The sequence below is a fragment of the Carettochelys insculpta genome, chromosome 23 (genome assembly GCF_033958435.1).
Source record: "Carettochelys insculpta isolate YL-2023 chromosome 23, ASM3395843v1, whole genome shotgun sequence".
NCBI lineage: Eukaryota > Metazoa > Chordata > Testudines > Carettochelyidae > Carettochelys > Carettochelys insculpta.
Window position 1 is genome coordinate 7,344,086 of NC_134159.1, and position 27,465 is coordinate 7,371,550.

A 27,465-nucleotide genomic window follows, 5' to 3' on the forward strand; every position below is an offset into this window, starting at 1 on the left:
TGCCCGTAATGCCTGTCACATCTGCCTACAATAACTGCAGTGCTGAAATCAATTTGGCTATGTCTACACTAGAGAGTTTTGCCCCCAAAACCTGTGAAGCATCTAGATTTCCAAGGCATCCTTTTGGCAGTAAGTTGACAGAATGCAGCACTTTTGTCAACAACTGTACCCTGCTCCCCACGAGGAATAATGCCTCTGTCAATAGAGATCTGTTGACAAAAAGCCGGTCAGAACGTTCTGGGAGGTCTTCTGTCAACAGGCAGAGCTTCCGGAACACCAGGCAGCACTGTCTGCTGTGCTTATAGTTGACCATTTTGCTGATACAGCAGCTGAGCAGCCTGGCTTCTTTCTGTTGACAAAACAGATCGCTCTTGCAATCTGCTTCGCAGTTTGGCTATGATCGGTCAACAGAAGTTCTGTTAGATAGGTCTTCTGACAAAAACTTCTTTGGACAAATCCCTGTGATCTAGACATAACCTTAAAAAGAATTGAGTGTTGACGTGTGAAATGTGCTAAGTTCATTATTTAGATCATACAAGGAGACATCTGTCTGACTGACCAAGGTTTAGGCTGTCCAAATACCCACCATGACAGCACAGTTATATCTGTGGAAAAAACGAGGAGGAAAAAACAAAACAAATGTAGCATGTGAATTAAATGAATATCTCTACTATTTGCATCATCAGAAATACTGACTGCACCACTGGGCCATGTGCACCTATCCATTCCTAAGCAGGATTCATTATCGAAGCATAATCTCCCTGTAACTTTGTGGAGGATTTAGGGAGAAATGTGTTGTCTGCTTATGGGCACTGTTTGGTGGGTAGGGGATGGAAAAGTCCTCTGGCCTTTTGGCATTTGCTCACATTCACTAAACAGATTGAGTTCTGTGGCATTAATATAATTGTGTTCCTTCTAGTTATTGTTACTCTGGAGCCTTGTGAAAGGTCAGAAACATATGTTAACGGCAAGAGGGTTGTGCAGCCTGTGCAACTGCGCTCAGGTAAGAGACTTCAGAAGTCTGACTTTTTTTGATCACCAGTTGTTATTCAGGAATTGTCCATGTGAGATTATTGAAGAAAATTGGAAACTATTACAGATAAAGGATCTGCTGTTTTTTGGAATAGAGGTATTATATAGAAGTTTATCTGCAGTAGTAACAGATCCAGCTTATTTTATTGTCTCAGGCCCTTCACATTGCAACTGGAAGCCGGGCTTAAATCTTCACTGCAACAGAGAACACTGTCCGCTTGTTTCTCTCCATACTTACTCTGATGTTCTTCTAATATGTACTTAGCCAAGACTCCTGCCCTTGGCGTTTGCAATGTGAAAGAGCCGATAGGTTGTCAGTTGCTGATGGAAATTTCCCAGCTTCTCTGGCACAGCAAAGATGATATCCCATGCAGGAACATAGCAGCATCTCTTCTTTTTTTAACTTATGTACTCATGAACATGGTTAAATCTTCACATATCCCTCATGTCACAGAGGCCAAGGAGAGTGGCATGCATAAGTTGTAAGGTTAAGAACCCCAGGACTCAGTTTCTTTTAAGTCACAGCCACATGTTGTGCTCATCCTGAAATGCAGTTCAGTGCAGTTGAATCTGAACTGTGAACTGATGCTTGCAAGGAATTAAGTGCATCAAATGAGTAAAATGCTGGGTGTGGGAATAGGAGTTGTTTTCTAGTCTTTCTTTTGCAATCATCCCACTCCTTTTGAAAACAAGTGGTGCAAGCAGGACATGTTCTGCAGAGTGTGAACTGCTACTTTTTTTTTTTTCTCACTAGCTAACTTTTTTTAAAAATAGCTTTCTGTATATCCAGGCCTGCCAACAAGGGAGAGCAAAAGAGGCAGTTGTTCTGGGGCCTGGTGATTCAAAAGGGCCTGGAGTTCTTGGCTGCCGCTACCACTATTGCAGGAGCAGAGGCAGCCAGAGCCCTGGTCTCTTTGAATTGCCACTGGTGCACCATAGAGTACACTGCAGCCATCTCTAAGGGTTGGAGAGGATCAGCGGAAGGTGTGTCATGCTTCCAGTGGCTCTGAGGGGCTGGCTTACCCCTTCTGGGAGTACAGAGGCCACATGCACACTTTGTCCAGGGTCTGGCAAGTTTGTGTGTCCTCTACCCCATATATAGCTATTTTCATTGCTTATTTCTTGACAGTAAGTCAATAGTTATAATGACTTAAACGTCATTAACTGTAAAAGACAATTGTTTTATTAGTAGGTTCACTATGACTGTCTTGTTTGCTCTGTAAGTTCATTTGTGTTGCCTTGAGAAAGCAGAAGTATTTTCATCAATTGTTAGGCACTTGCTTTAACTTTCCAGTATATCTGTTTCCTGTATCACTTTAATATAACTCTTTACCTTACCTGCTTAACTGTGGCTTCTGCATATGCTGTCAAGAATGAAGTAGTAAAAGCCTCCCCCAGAAATTCAGCTGAGTTGGGATTGTCTATTTGTTCACCTACTACGTGTTGAAATAATTGTGCCCAAATTCTCATTGGGAAATTGTCTTCTGATGCTCAGATCACCTAAATAGCTTAAATATCATTGGATTCTGAACTTTGTCTCACACTGGTGCTTGAGTTTTTAAGCTAAAGATTTAATTTTTTTTGTTATTATTTTAGGAAATCGTATAATAATGGGTAAAAATCATGTTTTCCGATTCAACCACCCTGAGCAAGCACGAGCAGAGAGGGAGAAGACTCCATCAGCTGAAACTCCCTCTGAACCAGTAGACTGGACATTTGCTCAGCGAGAACTCCTGGAGAAACAGGGCATTGATATGAAGCAGGAGATGGAGAAGAGGTAAGAAACTAACTCAATTATTTTACTTGGGATGTGTGTATATTTTCTTAAATCCATTTAGGGTGACATCAGCTCTTAGATCAGTCAGAAGTTAATGCCTGTTTTACTCTAAGGCTGCGTCTACGCAGAATTCCCCTTCCAGAAGGGGAATGCAAATGAGCAAGATTGAAAATTCAAATGAAGTGTATATTTACATCTCATGCCTCATTTGCATATTTGTGCATGATCGCGCTTCTGGAAGAGATTTTTTCAGAAGCAAAAACGGCCATATAGATGGGGTTACTTTGGGGGGGATAAACCCATTTTCAAAAACACTTCTTCCTCATTTGTTTCGGGGAAAAAACAGGCTTTTATTCTCAAAGGAATCCTGTCTTCACAGCTGTGTTTTGCTTCTGGAAAAGTCTCTTCCAGAAGCACGATCGCACGAGAATATGTAAATCAAGCATGAGATATGTAAGTCTGTGCTTCATTTGAATTTTCAGTCTTGCTCATTTGTATTCCCCTTCCATAAGGGGAATGCTGTGTAGACGCATCCATAAAGTAAAACTGGCATAAACTTCTGATTGATCTACGAGTTGATGCTATGTAGACGTGGCCTAAGAGAGGCTGGTTAATTCCTACTTCCTTGTGAAATGAGGGCACGACAGCGAAACATTGCTCCATACCTAATAAAATAACAAACAAAAAAAACCCATACAAGGCTAGACAAACACAAACTTACTTTTCAAATGTACAGTAGAGTGCCTCTGAGACATGCCCCCCCGACCTTCCTGTCAGATAAAGCTGGGTCTGCTAATGGGGCCCTATGCTCCCAAAGTGGAGGATCAGGACATCATGTTTTTACCTGATGTGTTTATTTTAGCAATCTACTTAAAAATTTAAATTATGCCCCCTAATCATAAAATTTCTGGCCAAAACTGTGCGTACAAGGGAAGCAAGTGAATGATCTATTGGCATATTAGTTCTTAAACTGACAAAAAGGGATGCTGGGCAGGTATATAATCTGCGACTTCAGTAAATTTTTCTGTCATCTGCTCATAAAGGATTAGGAGGACCAGACTGTTGCTCTAGTGACCTAAGACTTCTTGCCTTGTATTTGAAGGAAACTAAACTCCTGGGTTGCTAATAGTTCTAACTAGTTAATATACAAACTAGCAATAACAGTTGACTCCTCGCATCCAGTAAGATTCATAGCTTTAATTGTATGCTGTGACATGCATAATTGTATTTAATCCTTTGTTTTAGTTCTGTTGCACAACCTGAGGTTTTCCTGCTTGTGTCTTATTTGTTTAAAAGAGGCTTATTATACACTTCAGAGAGTACAATCACTAATTTGGGCAGCAGTGGAACAGAAGTCAGATTTCTGGGCACAGGGATTTGGGATAATTCTCATTCCAAGTGATCTGAAAAGTATCTAGTTTGAAGGGGTCAGAAAGAATAGTCCCTTTCATGCTGTTGTATTGATACTTGTTTGCAGACTCCAGATTTACCTGTGTCCTTGTTACTTAACAGATTCTGTGGAAAGAGTAATACTTATAGAACTCTTGTGATTTTTTTTTTTTCCTCTCCAGGTTACAAGAAATGGAGATTTTGTACAAGAAGGAGAAGGAAGAAGCAGATCTCTTGTTGGAGCAGCAGAGGCTGGTAAGTGTAATTTCTTTTGTTTGCCAGTACTGTCATCAAAGGTTAACTGCTGCCTTTGAGCCTAAATGAGCTTGGGCTGTGTCTGCATAAAGTCGTTATCCATTCTCTTACAAACTGTATCTACAGTAGTGAAAATGGCTTGACTGAGCAGTCTCAGTTCATACTTTACATTAATGTGGAGAATTATATTCACCTATCTGTAGGCAGTTCTTGGGAGGCAGGTCAAGTTTGCCCAATTGTAACCTGGGTCAACAGGAGGACACTTCTTCATTGTCAGTGCTTTGAAGTTGCTTTTCAATTGTCTAATTGATTAGTGGTTCTGAATGGTGGAACTCTAAATATTTTTGCCTTGAATCACCAGAAAATATTAATTTTGTGCTGCCAAAATGCCTAGACTGTGTTCCTGTGCTAGGTTTTGCAAATGTCTGAAAATGTTGCTGCACCGTGCATGTTTTAACTCTGCTCTCTTACCCCTGCATGGAGCCTGAATCCCTTGCAAGGGTCTTCATGGCATAAGGTTGATTGAGGGCAGGTGTGTAGTAAGGCAGTTTACTGTCTTCTGAATCCATGGGGAAAAACACCAACTGTATAGCTATGAAGTCCCATAAATGAAGTTTAATGTTCGAATTTCAGTGTTCATTGTGTAGTGATTGGGGCAGGAGCTCCTTGCTTATACAGTCAGATCTGTTCTAATGGAATACAGATACATGATGTATCCAGGCCTCCCATCAAGAAGAAGAGCAGAAGTGATCCCAGCATTCAAACCTGATCTTCCTGAGTAGTACTGGGTCTGTTACATGCGGTCTTTTGTTAGTCAGAGGGCACCATTAGTTGTTTCTCCAACTTTGGTGAAAAGAACTTCAGGGGTTGCAACTTGTTATGAAGAGTCTGAGAACATTGGAGCCTCTGGAAGCTCTAGCAGAGCAGAATATATTTCTGGATTTGTCACAAGGGTCTTCCCACTTTCTCTGAAGCAGAGAAAGGAGCCAGGACTCCCGTGGCATTAAATCCTTGCTAGACAGAACCTATAAGTGAGTTAACAGTTTTTTAACTGTATAGTATTCAGTGGTCTTAGAGCTCCCGTGTGGAACTTTTCCTTCAAAAGGGATTACTGCAAAAATGGAGCGGAGCCGCCGTAAATTGAGCCAGAACAGCATTAAAGATAGTGGTAGTCACTAGTGCTTGATTTTGATGACTTTGTGGAATGGAAGTAAACTTGGAAAGGAGTGAATTTGAGTCTGAGGAAATATTCTAGGTAAAGAGTAGCCCATGGGAGTTTGCTTCCAACTACAGGAGATAAGTAGTGTTCCCTCCCTGAAACTTAGTTTAGGAAGACCTGGAAGAAGCTTCAAAATGGGGTAGCATTTTGTCCTTGAAAAGCACGTGTGATTTACAAACTGTAAAATAGACATGCCAAAGTTATTAAATTATTTTGAAGCACATTTAAAACAAGGCTTCCCTTGTAAAAGTTCTCTAAAGCAGGCTTCATTTCCCTCGTGTGTGTGTGTGTGTGTGTGTGTGTACATGTGGAAGAATGGCTATGTCTGCACTAGCACCCCCTTTCAAAAGGGAGCTGCTAATGAGACACATTGGGATATGGTAATAAGGCACAGCAATGAATATGCAGCACCTCATTAGAATAATGGCAGCTGCAGCACTTCGAAAGTGGCACTTTCGATCGCACGTGGCTCGTCTACACGGGGTCATTTTCGAAAGGACCCTGCACACTTTGGTTACGTCTACACGTGCCCCAAACTTCGAAATGGCCATGCAAATGGCCATTTCGAAGTTTACTAATGAAGCGCTGAAATGCATATTCAGCTCTTCATTAGCATGCGGGCTGCCGCGGCGCTTCGAAATTGATGCGCCTTGCCGCCGCGCGGCGCGTCCAGACGGGGCTCCTTTTCGAAAGGACCCCGCCTACTTCGAAGTCCCCTTATTCCCATGAGCTGATAAGGGGAATAAGGGGACTTCGAAGTAGGCAGCGTCCTTTCGAAAAGGAGCCCCATCTGGACGCGCCGCGCGGCGGCAAGGCGCATCAATTTCGAAGCTCCGCAGCAGCCCGCATGCTAATGAAGTGCTGAATATGCATTTCAGCGCTTCGTTAGTAAACTTTGAAATGGCCATTTGCATGGCCATTTCGAAGTTTGGGGCACGTGTAGACACGGCCCTTGAAATATCCTTATTCCTATAACCAAATAGGAATAAGGGGATTTTGAAGTGTGGAGGGGCGTGTAGACGAGCCGCGCAAGATCGAAAGTGGCACTTTTGAAGTGCTGTGGCTGCCATTATGTTTATGAGGTGCTGCATATTCATTGCAGCGCCTCATTAGCATATCCCAGCATGCCTCATTAGCATCCCCCTATCAAAAGGGGAGTGCTAGTGTAGACCCAGCCAATATGTAATACTGAAATTAGAGTGTTTTCTATAAGCTCAGTTCATGTTTGCTTATCTTGAGGGTGTATGGTTGGAGGATAGTATTGTAAATGATCTTCAGTTACTCAAGACTTTAAAAGTTGATTACCTGGGCTTGAGAAGCCATAATATATCAGATCACTTGTCTACCTATACAGTGTGCTGCTTTTGCAACGGCCAATACCTGGTGCTTAAGAAAACCCCCATAGTGTATTTGGTCGTTTTGACAGTATTGTGTGTGGGGCTGGAGGTGGATAGGATAAATGCCTTCCTGACTCATAAAGACAATGAGTTAATGTTTTGAAGTATGGCTGCTGATTAACTTTAGCTTCTGTAAGAGGCAAGTGTTTATGATTGTAATAGTATCAGACTCTCTGACTCCTGCCGTAGTGAATTCAACATTTGGTTATTGTGAAATGTTTTCTTCTGTTTGTTTTAAACTTTGCACTAATCTTGATTGGGAGTCCCTTGCTGCTGTTAACTTTGTGGCAGTGCATAGAGGCCGGCCAGGTTGGGCCAATGTTATGGTAGGAGCTATACAAACACACATCAAGTTACAATTCCTGACCTGAAATCTTATATCTGTATATTGGATGTGTTGCTGGCATGACCTAGGGATGAGGCTTGTTAAACTTACTCTTAAATTTGGAGTGAAAATGAATATGTACTACTCTCAGATAAGCTCCTCATCTGACTTGCTGTTCCCTTATGTGGCCATTCCTATGAAGCAACCACTTGGAATCTTGAAAGTGGTACCTGTGCCAAGTGGATTAGAGTTAATTTTTGAGTTTGTGTAGGCAAACTACCATGTAGTGTCTCATTGTATGCGTTTATTACCTGTAAGCATAATATTGTGGATAGATTTAGTGAGATGAAGAATGATGGACAGCTTTTCTCTCTCAATACAATCTCGAACTCATATAGCCTGTGCAGTGCCTTTCTGTTGGGTGTCTTCCATTTCCACTGTATCCCACTGTATGCTAGACGCTATCTTTTGAGGCTCCAGATTTTGCCTGCCCAACTCACAATGGCCGGGTCCACACGTGCCCCTTCCTTTCGAAGTGCCTCATTAGCATGTTTCAAACCTGCTCATTAACATGGCTCTTTCAAAAGGAAGGGACACGTGTAGACCCAGCCAATGAGTTTTCAGTCAGTTTAGAATTTTTTTTAAAATTCACCATTTTTTGGTGATATTTTGACATGTTCTAAATTATTGTTATTGCAGATCTTAAGGTAGTTACAAGAAGTACACATGGGAATAAGAGTTATTTACCATAAAAAAAAAAAAAAAAAGGTTTATCTAAAATTCCATCTCATCATTTTGAGATCCAGAATAAATTGTAATGCGTGTACCCCATTCTATATTGCTGAACTGTTCCTAACCGTATTTGTCAATTGTCAGTCAGTGGTTCAGAACCAGAGACGTGAATTTCCCTAACCTGTAAAGTAATCGATTGTTGCTACTCCCAATTTTTCATGTATTACATCATTCATCATCTGAAAAATTACTCCTTCAATTTTTTGCAAGTGATACAGACTCTTGTGAATCAGATTAACAACCAAAAGTGGACAAGATATTAAATGGGGATGTCAAAATATTTAAAAAAAAAAATCCCACCTTCTAAAATTAGGATGACTTAATTCCTGATTGCAATTATCTCTGAAGAATATACCTAGTTTTTGGTGGCATTGTCTCTGCTCTCAAGTAACTTTCCTAGACTATAGAAAACTGAATAGTTTTTAAATAAAATGATTTAATAAGAGTAACTTGTTTTGGAAATCGTGTTGGAAAACTTCAAACAATTAAGCAAAGCAGAGTGCAATCCTTAGCAAATGTGTTAGAGTGGCAAATGGGAATTGGTGAAGTGTTTACTAGGGTTGCAGAAAACAGAAAGAAAAGTGGTTATCAAATAGCATTTTATTGGATCAAACAATTTTTAAAAGTTACTACTGCATTCTTATGATGCCTACTCTTCAGATGGTGAAGACTGTCTGCTTTTAAAATACACAGCAAGGTGGCAAATGGAAAAACCCTTGAAACGCTGATTCTGGATATTTCATTAGTTTGTAACAAGTCTTCCTTGGATTATGAAACATCTTCACCTGTCATAGTGGCGCTTATAGTACTTCTAACATCAATTTTACGGGCTGCTTCTGTTTTTTCTTATCCTCTTAACACTTCTCTGGCTGCTCTTCTAGTAAAGTGGATTCTAAACTCAAGCATTCCAGAACCATATACAAAATTACTAACCAATGTTAACCTGACTGACTTTGGCTGCTCATGACATCATTCTGCAATGGTTGCCTTCACTCACTCGGGGAGGATTTTTTGAAAGAAGCAACAGCACTAAACAAGGCAATGTTTGTAGCATGGAATTGCATGTCTTTGTAGCATACATGTGGAGCATTTTAAACTTTTTTGTCAGGGCTTGGTTTATTTGCTCTGTTTTAAAGATTTTTGAAGGGGGTAGGGAGAGGAGGAACCTATGTTAGATGTAGTTTTAAGTTGGTTAAATTTAATTATAATGTACAGTTTAGTAGAGGTGAAAACTTACATTTTAAAGGAAACAACGCTGAGAGGCTGACAGAAATGTTTATGTCCTTATATTGAGTCATGAGACATCCATCCTATTTAATTTTTATTTGGTTTGGTTTTCTTTGCCTGTTTTTGTTTGCTTTTTCTGTTTGTTTTGTTTTCTTTTCTTTTCTTTTTTTTTTAAATTTTAATTTTGGTTGTTTTGGGGCCACTTCTTGATTTTTGTTTTTCCAAAGGATGCAGACTCTGATAGTGGGGATGATTCGGACAAGAGATCGTGTGAGGAGAGCTGGAGACTGATCACTTCCCTGAGAGAGAAGCTGCCCCCCAGCAAGCTGCAGACCATTGTAAAAAAGTGTGGTCTCCCAAGCAGTGGGAAGAAGCGAGAACCTATTAAAATGTACCAGATACCACAGCGCCGACGCCTTAGTAAAGACTCCAAATGGGTCACAATCTCAGACTTAAAGATACAAGCTGTGAAAGAAATCTGCTATGAGGTAGCTCTCAATGACTTCAGGCATACTAGGCAGGAGATTGAGGCACTGGCCATTGTTAAAATGAAAGAGCTTTGTTCCATGTATGGAAAGAAAGATCCCAATGAGCGTGACTCATGGCGAGCTGTTGCCCGTGATGTCTGGGATACTGTAGGAGTTGGAGATGAGAGGATTGATGATGTCATGGCCAGTGGGAAGGGAGTAACTGATGTGGATGACCTCAAAGTGCATATAGATAAATTGGAAGATATTTTGCAGGAAGTGAAAAGGCAGAACAATATGAAGGATGAGGAAATAAAAGTTCTCAGAAATAAAATGCTAAAAATGGAGAAGGTTTTACCACTGATAGGATCCCAAGAGCTGAGAGCCCAGTCAACCACAGCTAATGCTGCTAAACTTAAAAACCTAAACTCTGTGGTAGATGCTGAAAAGAAGTATGGAAATGCTTTGAAAAAAGGTGAGAATGATGATCTTGATAAAGAGGAGCGTGTATCCCAGTTAATGGAAGATGACCCAGCTTTCAGGCGTGGGCGATTGCGCTGGATGAAGCAAGAGGAAATTCGGTTTAAGAACTTGCAACAGCAGGAAATAGCCAAACAGCTCCGTCGACAGAATATGCCTCACCGATTTATCCCACCTGAAAACCGTAAGCCCCGGTTTCCATTTAAGAGCAATCCCAAACACAGAAACTCATGGAGTCCAGGCACTCACATAATTATCACAGAGGATGAGGTTATTGAAGTCAGAATTCCAAAGGAGGAAGAGAAAGAGAACAAAGAAGAGAAGAAAGAAAAAAGTAGCAAAGCTGTCTCCCAGGACCCTCAGCAACTATGGAATCCACAAGGTCCACAAAGGAGTCAAGATTATATCCAGATTAATTGGCAGCAGCTAAACACTCAGCCACAGTCTAGTAATGAGCAACATCCACCACCTCAGTTACGCTGGAGAAGCAATTCTCTCAACAATGGCTACCAGAAAAGCTTGCGCCGTCAGACATCTGGCTCATCTGAATCTCTTCACTCCCACACTGCACACCAGAATCCAGACCTGCAGACTTTCCAGCAGAAACGCTACATCCATCAGCACCGCCAACCCTATTGCAGTCACAACAATGGAGGCAATACAGAGAGCAGTGCAGTTAACATCCACCCAAAACAAATTAATGGGCCTAGCCATTATGACCAGTTTGTGACACCTCCACGAATGAGACGACAGTTCTCTGCACCTAACCTCAAAGCTGGTAGAGAAACTACAGTATGATTCACTGGACAAATAGGAGAAGGGGTCTGTGCCAGCAGATCATACGGAAGCATTGGGTTGGGATAGTTTGGACCACCTTGGTTTTCAGCTCGCCAATTAGAACTCAAGTGATTTGATTTACAAAGCATGAGATACTGGTATTTCAACACATCCATTTTGCTTATGAATGATGGTGCAGTTTTCGAGATTTCAGAGCAAAGTTGTGGAAAATGTTGAGTCTACTTTCTTGACTAGAGGACTGTGGAAAAGAGGGTACTTTACAAGCTTGTGTACCTTTCTTATTTTTTGGTTTTGAAATATTTTTTAAATCTGAAAATACTGTCTGGAATATATGAACTGCCTCCTTTCTGTGGTTCTATGTAGACAATCAAAAGGATAATCTAGTTTATATTGTTGAATATTTCTTGTGACCTTTTGGTTAGAAATGAAAAAACAGACCATCTGTATGTAAGCTCAACTTTGACTCTTAGGTCCAATTCAGTTTCCATCTCCAGTCCCAACCCATGTTTTTAAATAACTATTCATAAACCAAAAGCTGTCAGCTGATAACAGTATATGGCTTTTTGTAGATGAGCAGTTTCCTTTAGAGAAATTTGAGAGCTAATTGGACACTTGGATCTCTCTCTCTCCGTCCCCACAACCCTTGCCTGCCTCTCCTCAGATTACCCCCATGCCTTTTACTCTTCATGCCTGCTTTCATTCATATCAAGTATGCAATTTCCTCAACAATAGAAATCTGCTTATGTGGGGGACTGTGCACATGGGCATACTGATGTGCATTGAAATAAGCTTTTTTTCTCATTCCTACCTTGTCTCTTGCAATAGTTTTTAATTCCATTTTATTATACAAAGATGATGGAAGAGCACTGCACTTTTTTGACCTGGTGCAGTTGGTTAAGCTTTGGGTCTGAGGGGTGCTACTGGTAAGGATCTAGAATACCACCCTGAATTCAAGGAGGCAGGAAAAAGGAAAGCTGTTTTATTTTACATGATACCTCATTCTAGTGCCTTTTTGGTTTCAGATTGACCTGCTGTTTCAAATCTTTGAACAAATTGGTCACTTTAAAGAGAAATCACATTTGTTTTCCTTTACTCGCCATCTACCAGAAAAGTGCAGTGTAGAAGCAGCATTTTAATGAGTACTCAGAACAAAGGTACCTAAAGCTACAAATGAAGGTACCATAAACACTTTCAAACCTCCTGATCCACTCCCGATGTCCCAGAACAAATGACACTAAACATGTTGGACAACAAAGCAAATGCTTTTTGACTAAGAATTAGGTTTGTGGATTTTTGGAGTTTTTATCTTGATTGAGAAGTGCTACTTTTAACTATAGGATTTGTTTCTTGCTTTTGAAAATATACTCTTCATTAATTTTTATTTACTTAAATTGCTTTTGGACTTGGTTTTATAAGATGTCTGAATCTTTCGGGGGCAGGGAACCTTGATTTGCTATAAGGTTTAACATGAATGCAATTTTTAAAATGAACTTGAATATTTTGGCTGATTTAGCGTGGTTGGATCACCTTCTGTTATATTTGTACAGTTAAATAATTTGTGCCATGTTGCACAAATAGCCTTACTACTTGATTGTTTTCCTTTTGTTAAACATAAGCCCTATTGGTAATGGTTTTACTTCTGCATATTTCAATATAGCTATACATGAGTAGAAATTGTTTGCAGTTTGCTTCCTTTATTCTTATTTCCTGCCTATGTGTTTTCTTCCCTTCTGAACTACATTTTTACAAATGTGCTTGTTGTAACTCTATGGTTAAACTGCAGTCATATCAGTTACTCAGGTCTCAAAATTGCAGTCCATCACATGAATGTTTCCCAGCATATAATGATCTCTGGGATTTAGGAGGTTCAAGAGTGCTGTACCCCAGAATGCTCTGAACTGAAGACTAGATTAATTTTTTCTCCAAAATGGTGATGCCTATTGCTTCTGTTCCGTATTTCAGTGTACCTGAACAATGAAAACACTGTGTGGTTTAAAAAAAATCCCTGGTCCTTCAAACAAAAGAAGCCATGCACAAAGGCAACACTTTTCTTCCAGCTTGAGTCAACCCTCTTATTTATTTTGGGCTGCAAATAGCATTATCCTGTTAGCTTTATTGTAGAATTCTGTGTAAATAGTTTGTCCTATCCTACTATTTGGCTGTAATGAGTGATACAATTTGTCCATCTGTCGTCCTTTTTAAATGTTTTATGACCTGCTCTGTTCTGTGGGAAGCAGGAGACATGAAAACAATGAGTATCTGGGGAAATTCCCTTGTGCCTTCACATGGAACATTCCAGCCAAGCAGAGATTATCCTGGATAGGAGCCAAGCATAAAGATAGACCCAAAAAGCTATTTTGTGCATGCCCTTTCTGATTGTGCAATATAGCAATAACATCTGCATAACCAGCAGATAGTCAAGTTATGCAAGAGGAGCATGAAATTACGTATTTGAAAAATCTTTTAAAAATATTTGGAAATTGGATAAAATATACTAATTTGATGATGTAATCCCAGACTTGAAATAAAAATCTTGTCGCCGCGTGTTGGCTTAAAATTACCAATAAGGATGTGTTTTCCTTTGCTGTAAAAAGCTGATGATGGGAAATTAATTTTAAACCCATCACACTTATCCTGTTTTTAATGACTGTCAGTGTATTTTGGTGCAATATGAGAAAAACACTGTTTGAATTCTGTACCTAGCAAATGCTATTCTGAAGTTGTCCACATTTTTTGTGATATCAAAGATGTCGTGACAAAGACACAAGTCAACTGCATCTTGACTGTGCTGCATGACTTAGAAAAAGGAGGAAAATACAGGAACTGCGAAATGGAGTCCAAATTGGGCAGGGGAAGCTGGCTGGCTTTTAAGAGGATATTACGAACAATGTAGGGCGAGACCCAAAAACTATTATCCCTTTCTATAATACTGATGGAGTTAAGAGGCACTTAAACAGTTGATTTCTTATAACAGTATGAAAAAGCTTTCAAGCTAATGAAAAAATGCAGCATTTGTGATGGAGGTGCCTTTTCAATAAGTTCATTACAAAGGGCTAATGATCACATTTGCTTTGTTGGCAGCTTACTCACGTTAACCAGTGCCTTAGTGTGAGGGTTTTTCTTATGCTTGAAGAATCTCACTGAGGACTTGTAGGTGACAGAGAATAGCCTTATTTTTTCAGGCTGTCTCACTTTAGAAATCTCTCAAATCAGGGGTTGATCTTTGTATGAGGGTTGTGAACATATTTTCAGTATTTCTTTCCCCATGCATTCTTGTAAGTCATGTATTTTAAAACTTGCTTGTGAACTACTTTATATGCTGTCAGATGAGAAATCCATGTTTGCCCATTGTTACTGTACTGGAGGTAGTGAGTCTTCTTCCAGTGAAATTATGTGGTTATCAGATCAGTCCAATTCACTTTAAAAAAAAAAAATGTTTATCTTGACAGCAAATGCTTGCTTTATGAAAAGCAGAGCTGGTTTGTATTGTAATAAGTGCTCTTTCAATAAATTCTGAAACACTCCTGTAAGTGTCTGAGTTCTCTATGGATCTGAAATATTCAGCAGCAAAAAAACTTTAGCATATAATCTTCCTGACTTTTTTTTGGTCTTGAGCTTACTACAGTGGGAGGGTTTTAGTTTAAAATTTCTTCCTCCTTCATTTGGTCATCAGACTGGTCCATGTAAATTTATATTGTTCTTGGGCAGATATAGCAGGCAGGGTGAATAAAATAGATTTAAAAAATGGATTTTTCTTTTGATTTATTTTTAAATCAAATACTGACTCTCATGTAAAATAAGTAGACTCTCATCACAAATATGCTACACATACACTTGCAGTCTTATAAAATGAATTAATGGCACTACACTAGTCTGTCCAGCCTACCTACAGGTCAAACTTCTCGTCTGGCACCCTTGGGCCCTTTACTAGTGCTGAATGAGAGAGTTTATCTGACCACGGGATGTCCATGTAGCATTATCAGCACTTTCACTGCTTACCGGGCTCTTAGAAGACAATTGGGGTAAATTACAGCTAAATAATAGCACAGAAAACTGAGAGCCAGGACCTGGTGGCTGTAAGCAAACTTGTATGGGACCACAGGAAACTCGGCCATACCCATAAATGGTCATCTGGCTAACTAAAACCATGCTGGATTACAGATGTTGCCTGATGAGAGGGTGCCAGACTAGAGAGGTTTAACATGTACTAGCTCTAGCTGCAAGTTCTGGGCTTTCAATTTCTGTTTCTCAGCAGACTAAAAAGTAATGTGGAAGGACACAAGCTGGATGGGATTGTTTTTTCTTCGCTTAGTCATGATGGACCTTGGCCAAACATGGCAGAGAAGTTAATTAAGACATTGTCTTGAGGCAGCACAAAACAGTGGAGTGGATGAGAAAGAAAAGGGAAAGACCTTCAGCACACAGAGCTTCCTCTGTTCCCTTGCACTTGTGACACAGAAAAAACTATCATGGCTTCTGGGCTTGAGAGACCCTGTCTGGGAATATTTAAAAGAAATTCGTTCCCTGGGTAAAAAAGGAAATGTATCAAGTGTAAGAAGTGCATAAAGCAGATGCAAGGCCTAGTTCCAAGAATGAAACATGAGGAAGAACTGTTTATTAGGGAGAAAATGATGTGGGTATGGCTGCATGGATCAACTGGTTAGTAATTTAAATAATTTACTTTTCAGTGCATCATTCATCAAGATCCTCTCTGTGCCTTTTAGTGTAAGTCTGATTTGAAAAATAAATTCCTCAGTTGTTTGCTCTGTTGGATGATGTCAAAGGGGGAAAAAAAAGGTTTCACTTAGCTAATCCTTATGTCTTATTTAATTAACTAAGTTTAGACACTATCACCCAATTATATACAATACAGAAAGTTGCAGTAAGGAAAATCTAGGGTGCCAGTTGCCACTATCCTTTCCTTATGTTATGCTACATAATACATGCCCCTAATTTTGGAACATCATGGCCACAGATCATAATGGTGATGCCATAAGTCTTTTCCCTATTTTTCTTCAGCATAACTCAGCTTTTCCCAGTGAACCCCTTCCTGTATTTGTTTTCTCAACAAGCGGAAGAGCCAGTGAGTTCCATGGTTCTTACTCCAAAAAAAAGTGCACTCTAAGTACAGTCAATCTTAGCTTTTTCAGTAATTGGATTTAAATTGCCTTGATTTAAGCGACTCCAGCCAGATAACAGGACCCTTGTTTGCTTCTACTACTACTTGTTAAACTTACTTTAAAGTGCAGGAAGGATATTAGCTGTAGTCCTCCTCAGCACGGTCTCATTGTGCATTTGTCACTGCCATTCATATAAACTCTGAAGAAGCACAGCTGGGAATTCACTGTTCCCTTTATAGACTGAGGAATAGGGAAGCCCATCTTGCAAGTCCCAAAGAATGAAGTATTTTAATATTTAATAAATAATTTAGGAGAGACCTGTGTGTACTTTGATGTGTTCTGGGAGCAATAGACCCCCGTGTGGCAGAGGAAAAAAAATGAAGTAAAACCCACCACACATTTAAAATTGTTTTCTCTGTGCTGTTTTGTTGTCCTTGTTGTTATACTGTGTGGTTTTTCAGTTAAAAGGTATCACTCAGATAAACTGTCAAACACTTGGCCTGATCTCCTTTCCACCCCCACCTTTTTTTTTTTTTTTTTTTTTTTTTGAAGTCCATGATGAGTAGTAAAGCCTAGCCACCCTATTTCACGTTCTGTGAACCAGGGTTGACCATTCATGCTTCTATTTATGGTTGAAAGTAATAGCTTAAATACTAGAGTACTGTCAGTTGCCAGGAAACAGTTATGTCTTACAACACTGTTTCTTTAACTGGTGAAATGTTCCCTTATTCTGGGAAAATATACCTGAAATAGTCCATTTAAAAATGTATATGTATATATGTGATTTTTTTTTTGTTAGTGCACAAAAAATTGAGGGGCAGTACAAAAAAGGAGAAAAAAATGTTACTGTGGCCATATTATACCCAAATAACATTTTTATACTAAGATATTGACAAAATGTGTTGCGTTGTAACATTTCAGATGGCACAGCTCTTATTTTCAACTGCCTTTTAGCTTCTTTGAAAGAGCCAGAACAAAGAATCTACTTTTCAGGGACACTTCAGGAGTTGATGGGTATTGCACTACTATTGTAAACAGTGCTTGAAATCCATCTTTCTTGGATTCATTCTGCTTCTTCCACAACACCTCTGTCTTGTAAACAGAAAAGCAGGAAACCGCTGAAATGTCTTCTTCACGTTAATAGTTTGTCCCTTCATCCCTCTCTGTAATGCGGCACCTGCTGGAGAGAAAGTAGCAACTGCAATTTAGGATGAGTTAATTTTATTCAACTGACACTTCAAGCATAAACAAGGAGTTGAAGTGCAGCCCAGATACAAGACTTAAATGGCCCTTGTCTTAGGACTTTGGGAGCTTTAATGCCCGTAAGCGGTTAGGGCTTTTTCTGTTTCAATTTTTTATTCTGAAGACAGCAACCAGCTCCCTAATGATATCACCTTCACATGATTCGTTAATTTAGATTGTTTCATGGGTGTTAGGTAAAAATAAGAATTTTGTTTCCTCAAGTAGGACTTAAAACCATATACCATTGAGGTTTGGGCACTATGCTCAGTCAGAATGGGGAACAATGCAATGCTTTCACTTTGATCACAAGTAGACTTTAGAATGTAGCATTGACAAAAATGCTAAAAGGAAAAGAAAATTAATTCTAGGATTTTGGATCATGGACTAACAGAGGAAGAGGTTTGCTGTACCATCTAAATGTCTACAGAAATTCTTCCAAAGAACCTAATGACACCCTGTTCACTTCTGAAGAATTGGTGTGTATTTGCATCTTGTTCCCCACATTAAAACCTTATGGATTAAATTTGTGCCCCATTTATATACTAGAAGGTATTATTAAAAAGACAAGTGAGTTCTGAAATATGGAGTTGAGTTGAGAACTGGAATCATAGAAGACCCTGAAATAGTTTGATGGTTTTAGTACAAAGCTCATGTCTGTGAAAAGAGATCACCATGCCTTGGTGAGCAATAAGTGATGATCTTCCAGTGCAAAGAGATCCGTAAATGACAGTGTCCATCCCACTCATGCAATGCAAGTATCTAGGATCTTGGAAGTCAGTTTCAGAGCATGTATAACTAGAGTCTCTTAAACTACTGCATTTTTATTCACTGCATTGATGTATCCAATGTTGTTGTGGGTTAATTTTCAGAAAGGTTTTTTTGGGGAAGGCTGGGATGGCTAAGAGTGCTCCAAGAGGGAGGATGAGGCAGAAGAATTAAGGGCTTTTTGTATGTGGACACTGTTCTACTGGAATAGGAGTGGCATGTTCTTATTTAGCTTAATTCTTTTTCAAGCTGAATAGGAACAAGAACTCTTGTTTTGGAATAAGAGCGTGGGGTCATTCAGGAATAACCTTCCCTCCATAACTTACTGTAGATACACCCTGAAATGCTCCTCACCTAGGGTGAGTGCTCCCTGTCTGATTATAGTCTTGTATTGTTTGGCTCTGTGTATTTATTGCTCTCGGATCTTAGCTTCACTCATGCAATTCTTCCACTGTGTTGAACCTCTCTGGGCTCCAGGAAGACTTTGAGCTCTGTGATTAGAAAGCAATAAATTGATAATTAATGAAATTTTCTTATGGTGAAACACTGGTCTGGGTTCTGCTCACCTGTTTTTTCACCACCCTCTCAAAAAGACTGAAATTTTTTTGTGTATATTTGTGTATATAATGTGTTAAAGTGGAGCATGTAGTCTATTATTGTGGTGCAGTATGAGTCTGAATGGGTGTGTCTACACCAGGAACTAACTTTGAAGTTAGGTGCTGCTTTGAAGTAGCCTGCAGGGAGTCTATAAGTGTTTTCCCTTTCCTCAAAGTTAACCGGGAATGGAGTAGTGCCCTACTTCAAAGTTTAACTTCGAAGTAGAGTGTGTGTTGACGCTCATCTTCAAAGTTGTACTTCAAAGTAAGCCACTTTGAAGTTATTTTTGTAGTGTAGACACAGCCAGTGTGTTTTACAGTACTGAAAACATCTTAATGGTGTTGCTGATTTTATAAAGGACCTCTTTGACTTTGCTACTCTTTCTGTTGGGAGGACATAGAATGCCTTTACCTTTGACTGTGAACAGTTTTCCCTTTATCTCCTGCATGCTTTCTCCACCACTAATCACTCGTTGGTTCCCAGGCAGAACTGTCCATTCAAACCAGGTTTAATTAATCCTGCAGTTTACTTGACCAAGCTCTTATCACCTAATTTCTTATCTCTTCTCCCTCTTTTTAAAAGAGGTGTACTTAATGGTGTGTTGCATTCATAACGTAAGGTGTGAGAAATTGATAAAGGAATAAACTTCATTTTAAAGCATAAAATTAATTCTGTTGCACCAAAAAGCAAAACTCTCTGTAGAATATCTAACTCTTCATAGTCTTGATTAAATGAAAATATGCCATCTCTCCAGACCATCCTCATGTAGCCAAACTAAATCATCTTAAAAAGAAAATGCAGAAATGTTAACTGTAGAAACTGTTTCACAGACACTTTAATCGGAGGCTCTTAATCTCTTTAAGTACTGACCTTAAGCTTTTTCATGTTCTATGATTCTACTTTGGTCGCTAGTCCCATATTTAGTTTGTATCAGCTGTGAGTTTTCCATTTTAATGACTTTTTTAATGGTGTTGTGCGAATTGGAAGAATGGGCATGGATCCATTGCCCATGTACATGGGCATACTTTGAAAACGAGGCAAATTATATCTGCAGAGTTATAGATGGGCTCTTGACTTTCCAATCTGAGTTCTTTCCCACTGAAAAAAGTCTTCCACAGTCTGTGACCATTGTGTGTGTATGAGTCTTAAAGTGAGGAAAACGCATGGCACTTATTCCAGCATGTCTTAGGGAATGTCTACATTTACTGGAGATTATTGCTGTGGTGATTAATCCACCAAGGTTCAATTTAGCAGGTCTGGTGAAGACCCACTAAATTGACCACAGATCATTCTCCCATCACCTTTGGTATTCCACCGGATTGAGACATACAAGGTAAGTTGACCTAAGCCATGTGAACTCCTGCTATGTTTACAAAGCTGGAGTTGTGTAACTTAGCTTGACTTAGCCCTGAGGTGTAGACCAGGCCTTACAGACCCCCTTCTCCTTTTCAACTCCTCTAGAAGGAAGAGTTCCCAAGATGCATAGTAAGTTACTGAATTCTATTTTGGAGGTGTCTGGCCTCTTAGAGAGTTAAATGGAACTGTCTGCATATCTCTTCTCCATTTGTGTCTGTCTCTACTTCTAAAGTATTTGTTTCTCTCTGACTGTCTCCTCTTCACTTTGTCTGTCTTTTTCCTACACGGTATCTCCTGTCTTCCCACAGGATTACGAAAGTAAACTGCAGGCCTTGCAGAAGCAGGTTGAGACACGATCCTTAGCTGCTGAGACCACAGAGGAAGAAGAGGAAGAGGAGGAAGGTGAGTATGAAGTTGGAAACCATTCTGTGTGTTCCCAAACTTTTGTTGAAAAGATTAGTGTACGACAGTGACATTTGCTGTAAAATGGAAAATCAATTTTGTAACTTGTGGAAAAAGTGGTGGCCTCTTAAAGAACAAATTTGACAGCCAGACACACTGAAATTCATTATCCACAGAACAAGTTCTGTATGAGTGTAGAGCAGAGGAATGGGACCAGAAGGTCCAAATTCATTAAGCCACTAAACAGCCACTGGAGGGCAGTGAGCTTTGGTTTAGTGGCTTTAGTTGAAAGGATGTTACATTATGGTTCCAGTCCACAGAGTCCTTGTGTCATAAACAAAGTTATTACTTATGTATTTGAATTAGGATTTGCTAATAATTTGTCACCTGGTCTACTCCAGTCACTCAAGTTGTAACATCAAGCAGCTCAAGGGTGTGAAAAAGACCTCTCTCGAGCGACATGTTACATTGATCTAAATGTTGCCCACACCAATGCTGTGTTGGTTGGGAGACACTCTCACTGACATAATTACTTCACTCTGCAAAAGGAAGAAGCTATGTCAGTGAGAGAGTGTGTTCCCATTGGCATGACATGTCTTCACCAGACAAGCTACAGCAACACAGCTGCAGTGTTGTTCTGTAAACTTGACCTGTGTGAACTCTTGATTGTGTTTAGTGTGAAAGCATTGCATGCCACTAACTCGTCTCTATGCTACAGAAAGCCCACGAAAGGAGGAGTGATTGAACAAACATAGACCTTAATGATCTTCTTCTCCCTTGACATTTACTTACTGATTACTAGCATTTTATCATTCTGTATTTCAACAGGTTGAGTAACCAGAGCTTAATCTTTGGGGCTGATTAGCTATTCTAAATGCTTTATCAGTTAAGCTTCCAGCATTTTGGAGTAGAAGATTGAAAATAGTTTCCACTGAGCAATGAGTACATCTTTTCTCCTTTCCATGCTCTCTTCAATGGAGACCTTCAGAATTTTACATGAAAATGAAGAGAAGTAAACTTCTGAATGGGTGTGTTGGAGAGAAAACCATTACATTTGACTAAGCTGTTTCCTGCTTTTCCTCAGTGCCCTGGACTCAGCATGAATACGAACTGGCCCAGTGGGCATTCAGAAAATGGAAATTTCACCAATTCACTTCATTAAGGGACCAGCTGTGGGGAAATGCAGTCTATCTGAAAGAGGCCAATGCAATCAGTGTGGAATTAAAGAAAAAGGTAAGATTGTATGGACTGCTGAACTCATTATCGATGTCTATGTACTGATCCTGCTTCAATGCCTTATACTTTTCACAGAATCACAGGGCTGGAAGGGACCTCAGGAGGTCATCTAGTCCAGCCCCCTGCTTCAAGCAGGATCAACCCCCACTAAGTCATCCCAGCCAGGACCTTGTACAGCCGGGACTTAAAAACCTCAAGGGATGGAGAATCCACCACCTCTCTAGGCAACGCATTCCAATGCTTCACCACCTGCCTGGTGAAGTAGTTTCTCCTAATATCTAACCTACACCTTTCCCTCTTCAACTTCTGACCATTACTCCTTGTTCTGCCATCTGACACCACTGAGAACAGTTTCTCACCCTCCTTTTTAGAGCTCCCCTTCAGGAAGTTGAAGGCTGCTATTAAATCACCTCTAAGTCTTTTCTCTTCTGTAAACTAAACAAGCCCAAATCCCTCAGCCTATCCTCATAGGTCTTGTGTTCCAGACCCTTAATCATTTTTGTTGCCCTTCCCTGAACCTGCTCCAGCAAATCCACATTTTTTTTATACTGGGGGGCCCAAAACTGGACACAATATTCCAGATATGGCCTCACCAGTGCTGAATAAAGAGGAACAACTACTTCCCTAGATCTGCTCAAAATGCTCCTCCTAATGCACCCTAGTATGCCGTTAGCTTTCTTGGCTACAAGGGCACACTGTTTACTCATATCCAGCCTTTCATCCACCATAACCCCTAGGTCCTTTTCCATCGTACTGCTGCTGAGCCAGTCGGTCCCCAGCCTGTAACAATGTTAGGGATTCTTCCGCCCCAGGTGCAGGACTCTACACTTCTCCTTATTGAACCGCATCAGATTTCTTTTGGCCCAGTCCTCCAATTTATCCAGGTCCCTCTGGATTCTCTCTGTACCCTCCAATGTATCTACCTCTCCCCCTAGTTTTGTGTCATCTGCAAACTTCCTGAGAGTGCAATCCAGTCCCTCATCCAGGTCAATAATAAAGATGTTGAATAACACCAGCCCCAGAACCGAGCCTTGCAGCACTCCGCTTGAAACAGACTGCCATCCAGATATTGAGCCATTGACCACTACCCGTTGGGCCTGACCATCAAGCCAGCTTTCTATCCATCTTATAGTCCAAGGATCCAATCCATATTTCCTTAACTTATGGACAAGAATGTTGTGGGAGACCATATCAAAAGCCTTGCTGAAGTCAAGGTATATCACATCCACTGACTTCCCCATGTCCACAGAGCTTGTTACCTCATCATAGAAGCTAATCCGGCTGGTCAGGCAGGACTTGCCCCTGGTGAATCCATGTTGGCTCCTTTTGATCACTTTCCCCTCTTCCAAGTGCTCCAAAATGGATTCCTTGAGGATTCCCTCCATTATTTTCCCAGGGATTGAGGTAAGGCTGACGGGTCTATAGTTCCCTGGATTGTCCTCCTTTCCTTTTTTAAAGATGGGCACTACGTTTGCCTTCTTCCAGTCATCCGGTATCTCCCCCGATCTCCAAGAGTTTTCAAGGATAATGGCCAAAGGTTTGGCAATGACCTCTGCCAATTCCCTCAGTACCCTGGGGTACTTTTCTATAGTGTCTCCTCAGCCCCATTACAATTATCCTTTAAAGCTCATGTTAGAGATAAGATCCCTTTTCTTTTTCACCTTAACTTCTTGATGGGCTACTCACCTTACACAAAAGTAAAGGCTAGTCCTAGATGTCCGGCATGGCAGTATTGTATGCTGGTGTTAAGATGACAGGCTGTTCCTTAAATATTTTGACTTAAAATTGCTACTGTTCTCAGAAATAAAAATCAAGTTTTCCTCCTTTTTTTTCCATCCCTATCCCATTTTAAGGAAGCTTTTGGAAGCGTTCCTGGTACTACAGTTAAATACAAGTCCTTCTGTGTCTGATTTCTATGAATATATTTTTCTCCATTTAAGGTGCAGTTTCAGTTTGTCCTGCTGACCGACACACTCTATTCCCCTCTACCTCCTGAGCTGCTGCCCACTGAGTCAGAGAAGACTCGGAGCAACAGATCATCCCCTCGGACAGTGGTGGCTGTGGAAGTCCAGGATCTGAAGAATGGAGCAACACATTACTGGTCCCTGGAGAAACTCAAGTAGGTTCTATTTCAGAATGACTTGGGTTTTTTTTCCTTTTAAAGTCTCTCTCAACTCGTCTTAGTTCATCTCAGTGCTTTTAATATGTATTCCCTCCACTCGTCTGATACTCATTTATTCTCTTCTGCTTCACAAAAACCTACCACCAATAAACACTTAGAAGGTAAAAATTCACTAATGGAGATCAGCTCCGAAGAAAACCTCCCAAATTTTAGCAGTCATAAGTCTGAGGTAGTGATTTTCATCTTTTTCATGCTATGTACTTCAGGTATCCCAAGCTTTCCTACTTGCTTTTTTGACTACGTATTCCTCAGCAACTTATTTTTGCACTTCCGGCATGTAATCCAAGGATCTTGAAACAAAACTTAAAATAATCTTCTGTGTGTTTGTGCTCTGTAGTGGGATCATTTCACGTAGTACTGAAATGAAACCACTCACTTTCCCTGAGGTCAAAATATGGTAGTTGTTCAATAGTGCAAACTAACACAGTACAGTGATTCACTGTAGAAAGTAAAGTGCCCAGTTGAAACTGCAGAAGGAATTTGGGAGGCAAATTGTTATTATTGAAGCTTGAATTTGGCCAGAGCCTGAGAACTTAATCTATTCTTAGGAGAAGAAGCAAGGAATATTTATTGACCTGGCTTAGCTTGTAGGCTGCTTCTACACACGCCATCTAACGTGCATCTTCAGTGCCTATTTGGCATAATGATAGCTGTACAAATTTCACAGTGCAGACTTCGAATTGCAGGTTGACTGTGTAGATGGGGGCAGCTTCGACATTCCCTTACTCCAATCTAGTTTTATTGAAGAGAATGTTAAAGTGAGGCACTTATTTCAGAGCTGCCTGCATCTACACTGTCAATCTGCACTTTGAAATTCTTGTGGCTGCTATTGTGCTAATGAGGTGCTGAATGTGCACATTAGGGCCTAATTAGCCTTCTTTGAATTGCCTCATTACCATGCTGCCTCCAAGGGGAGATAGCATGTGTAGATGCAGCCTTTATTCTGCATTTCTACCAAAAGATGGTATCTTCCACAGCACAGGGACCCCTAACATTGTGCTAAAGCATTAGTACATTAGTGACCAACTGGTCCCTCACCTCTGTCTCTCCCACCTCAGGCCCCCATTGCCCTTGTCTATTTTAGGACAATACTTTATCCTGTCCGTGTAGCATGCCTACTCCTTTAGAAAAATGACCACCCCACCTCTGTGCTAATGTTCTCAGTCATCATACTTCAGAAGAAAATTCTTATGGCTTCTTGCTCTCATTATTAATTTTCTTGGGAACATCATTTGCGGTGTAGGCAGAGATTGGAGCTGATGCGAGAGATGTATGACAGGGCTGGAGAAATGGCATCTAACACCCATGATGAGGGTGAGAGCACCATGACTGGTAGTGACCCCTTCTACGATCGATTCCATTGGTTCAAACTTGTTGGAAGGTATGTGATGACTTTTTGTCTTCTGTCACGTTCACCTAGTCACTGCCGAGACAAACTGAGACTTGGAATAGCATTTTAGGCTGTGTACTTATCAGCCATGTATGTGGGGTTTCCTGATTGTTGATCCAGCTTCTGGATCCTATTGTCTTGCATCATCAAAATACTTCTAAGCATCAGGAAATGCTGCCTAAAAGTTTTTTGATACAGGTTTAACCTTTTAGAGTGTATGTGATTTGAATTCAGCTTTAATCAGACTTAAACTTTATTTCTAAAAGGAAGGAAGTAGAATAATTAAGAGTTACCTGAAGTCACTGGAGTAGCACTGTGGGAGAGAAGACTTCTGGAAATATTAAGAACCCAGCGAGAGGAGACGTCAAAGTCCATTAATAGTGTGTGACACCGAGCCACCCCTTTATTTCATAATTGCCTTGTGATTGATACATAGACTGTTACAATGCTAAACAAGCTAATAAGAGCACTGTAAATAACCATACATGATAGTCTTGTTTGTTTTCATGTTTCCTTTGCTTTCTGCTCAGTCCAAGGATTCAGTCTTTCCCTAACGACATCAACAATCCCCTTTCTCCCATCTCATCCCAGTCCAGATGGTCTAAAGTTTTGCTTGCTGTTACAGTGGCCTCTCTGGTGACTTCAGCAATGTGGTCTATTGAATGAAGCACTCTTCTCTTCCCTCACTATGTTAATCTAAGTGTTGCATTAACTGATATCTAGCTCCCCCATTTTTCATGGCTGCGTGAATGAGCGCCTTGCTGACCGCACGCCCTCCCCCACTTTCTCCACGGCTGACTCCGATATAACCGAACTGGCTGATGAGCAGCAAGATGAGATGGAAGACTTTGATGAGGAGGCCTTTGTGGATGATACTGGCTCCGACGCTGGAACTGAGGAGGGATCGGACCTCTTCAATGATGGGCACGACCCGTTTTACGACCGGTCCCCTTGGTTCATTTTAGTGGGAAGGTTGGTGAGGTTACTGTGAGAACAGTCAAAAGGGACCAGCTCTTGCCATATGCTGCAGAAACCTTGCGTTCACAAGAGAACATTGATCAAGCCAATCCATAAGTAGCCATATTTAGAAATGGGACTTGTCAGACATCCTCAGGTAGTCTGTCAGTTCTAAAGATCGTAATGCAAATCTTCCAACATTAAAAAGTCCAAGGAGCTCTTCAGAATAGAAGCTTTTCCCACCACAACATAAAATCAATCAAGACTATGGTGGTATAGCTGTGATTCTTTGCTCTGTAACAGAGAATTCCAGGGAGTATGAAGGAAACTTTAACATCTAATCTCATAAATCTCCCCTTGGAAAATCCGTTTAGCATCGTCTTTGTGATTTGGGGGAGAATGCAGAGAATGATGAAGGTTTGAAAAATAGTACATCCCAAGGTTCCTGTCTGGACTGGGGAAAACAGCTGGAATTCTAAATTATGTCATTTAACTGTTTAGAGAGAGTGTGTGTGCGCATGTGTATTTGTGTTTTTAAACACCACAGACCATGTTGTGTAGAGAGGGTTCCACATCTTTAGACATGTTAGCTAGTTTTCTGCATGTTATAAAGGTGTTGAACTCATCAAAGATCTCATCAAACTGAGTGATTGGGCAACAAAATGGCAAATGAAATTTAATGTGGATAAGTGTAAGGTAATGCACAATGGAAAAAATAACCCCAACTATACTTACAATATGATGGGGGCTACTTTAGCTTTAACTAATCAGGAAAGAGATCTTGGAGTTATTGTGGATAGTTCCTTAAACATCCACGCAGTGTGCAGAGGCAATCAAAAAGACGAATAGGATGTTAGGTATTATTAAAACAGGGATAGAAAATAAAACAAGGAGTATCTTACTGCCCCTATATAAATCTATGGTATGCCCACTTATTGAATACTGGGTACAGATGTGGTCTCCTCACCTAAAAAAAAATCCTTGTACTGGAAAAGGTTCAGAAAAGGGCAACTAAAATGATTAGGGGCTTGGAACAGGTCCCATATGAGTAGAGGCTAAG

The 27,465-nt window shown here is 40.4% G+C and overlaps 1 protein-coding gene across 9 annotated transcripts in view; it reads left to right on the forward strand.

Moving 5' to 3' along the window:
- The window catches only part of KIF1B (kinesin family member 1B), a 158,848-nt gene that overhangs the window by 85,740 nt on the left and 45,643 nt on the right, over positions 1-27,465 (forward strand). For 4 of the 9 annotated variants that reach the window (XM_075018087.1, XM_075018089.1, XM_075018088.1 and 1 more), the window contains 8 exons: positions 920-1,003; positions 2,629-2,809; positions 4,381-4,453; positions 20,547-20,640; positions 21,725-21,873; positions 23,817-23,995; positions 25,302-25,439; positions 26,172-26,420. In XM_075018087.1, coding sequence (XP_074874188.1) covers positions 920-1,003; positions 2,629-2,809; positions 4,381-4,453; positions 20,547-20,640; positions 21,725-21,873; positions 23,817-23,995; positions 25,302-25,439; positions 26,172-26,420 — 1,147 coding nt within the window. Of the gene's footprint in view, positions 1-919; positions 1,004-2,628; positions 2,810-4,380; positions 4,454-9,640; positions 14,686-20,546; positions 20,641-21,724; positions 21,874-23,816; positions 23,996-25,301; positions 25,440-26,171; positions 26,421-27,465 lie in introns of those variants that run through there. The other 5 variants (XM_075018092.1, XM_075018093.1, XM_075018094.1 and 2 more) reach the window with 2 other exon arrangements.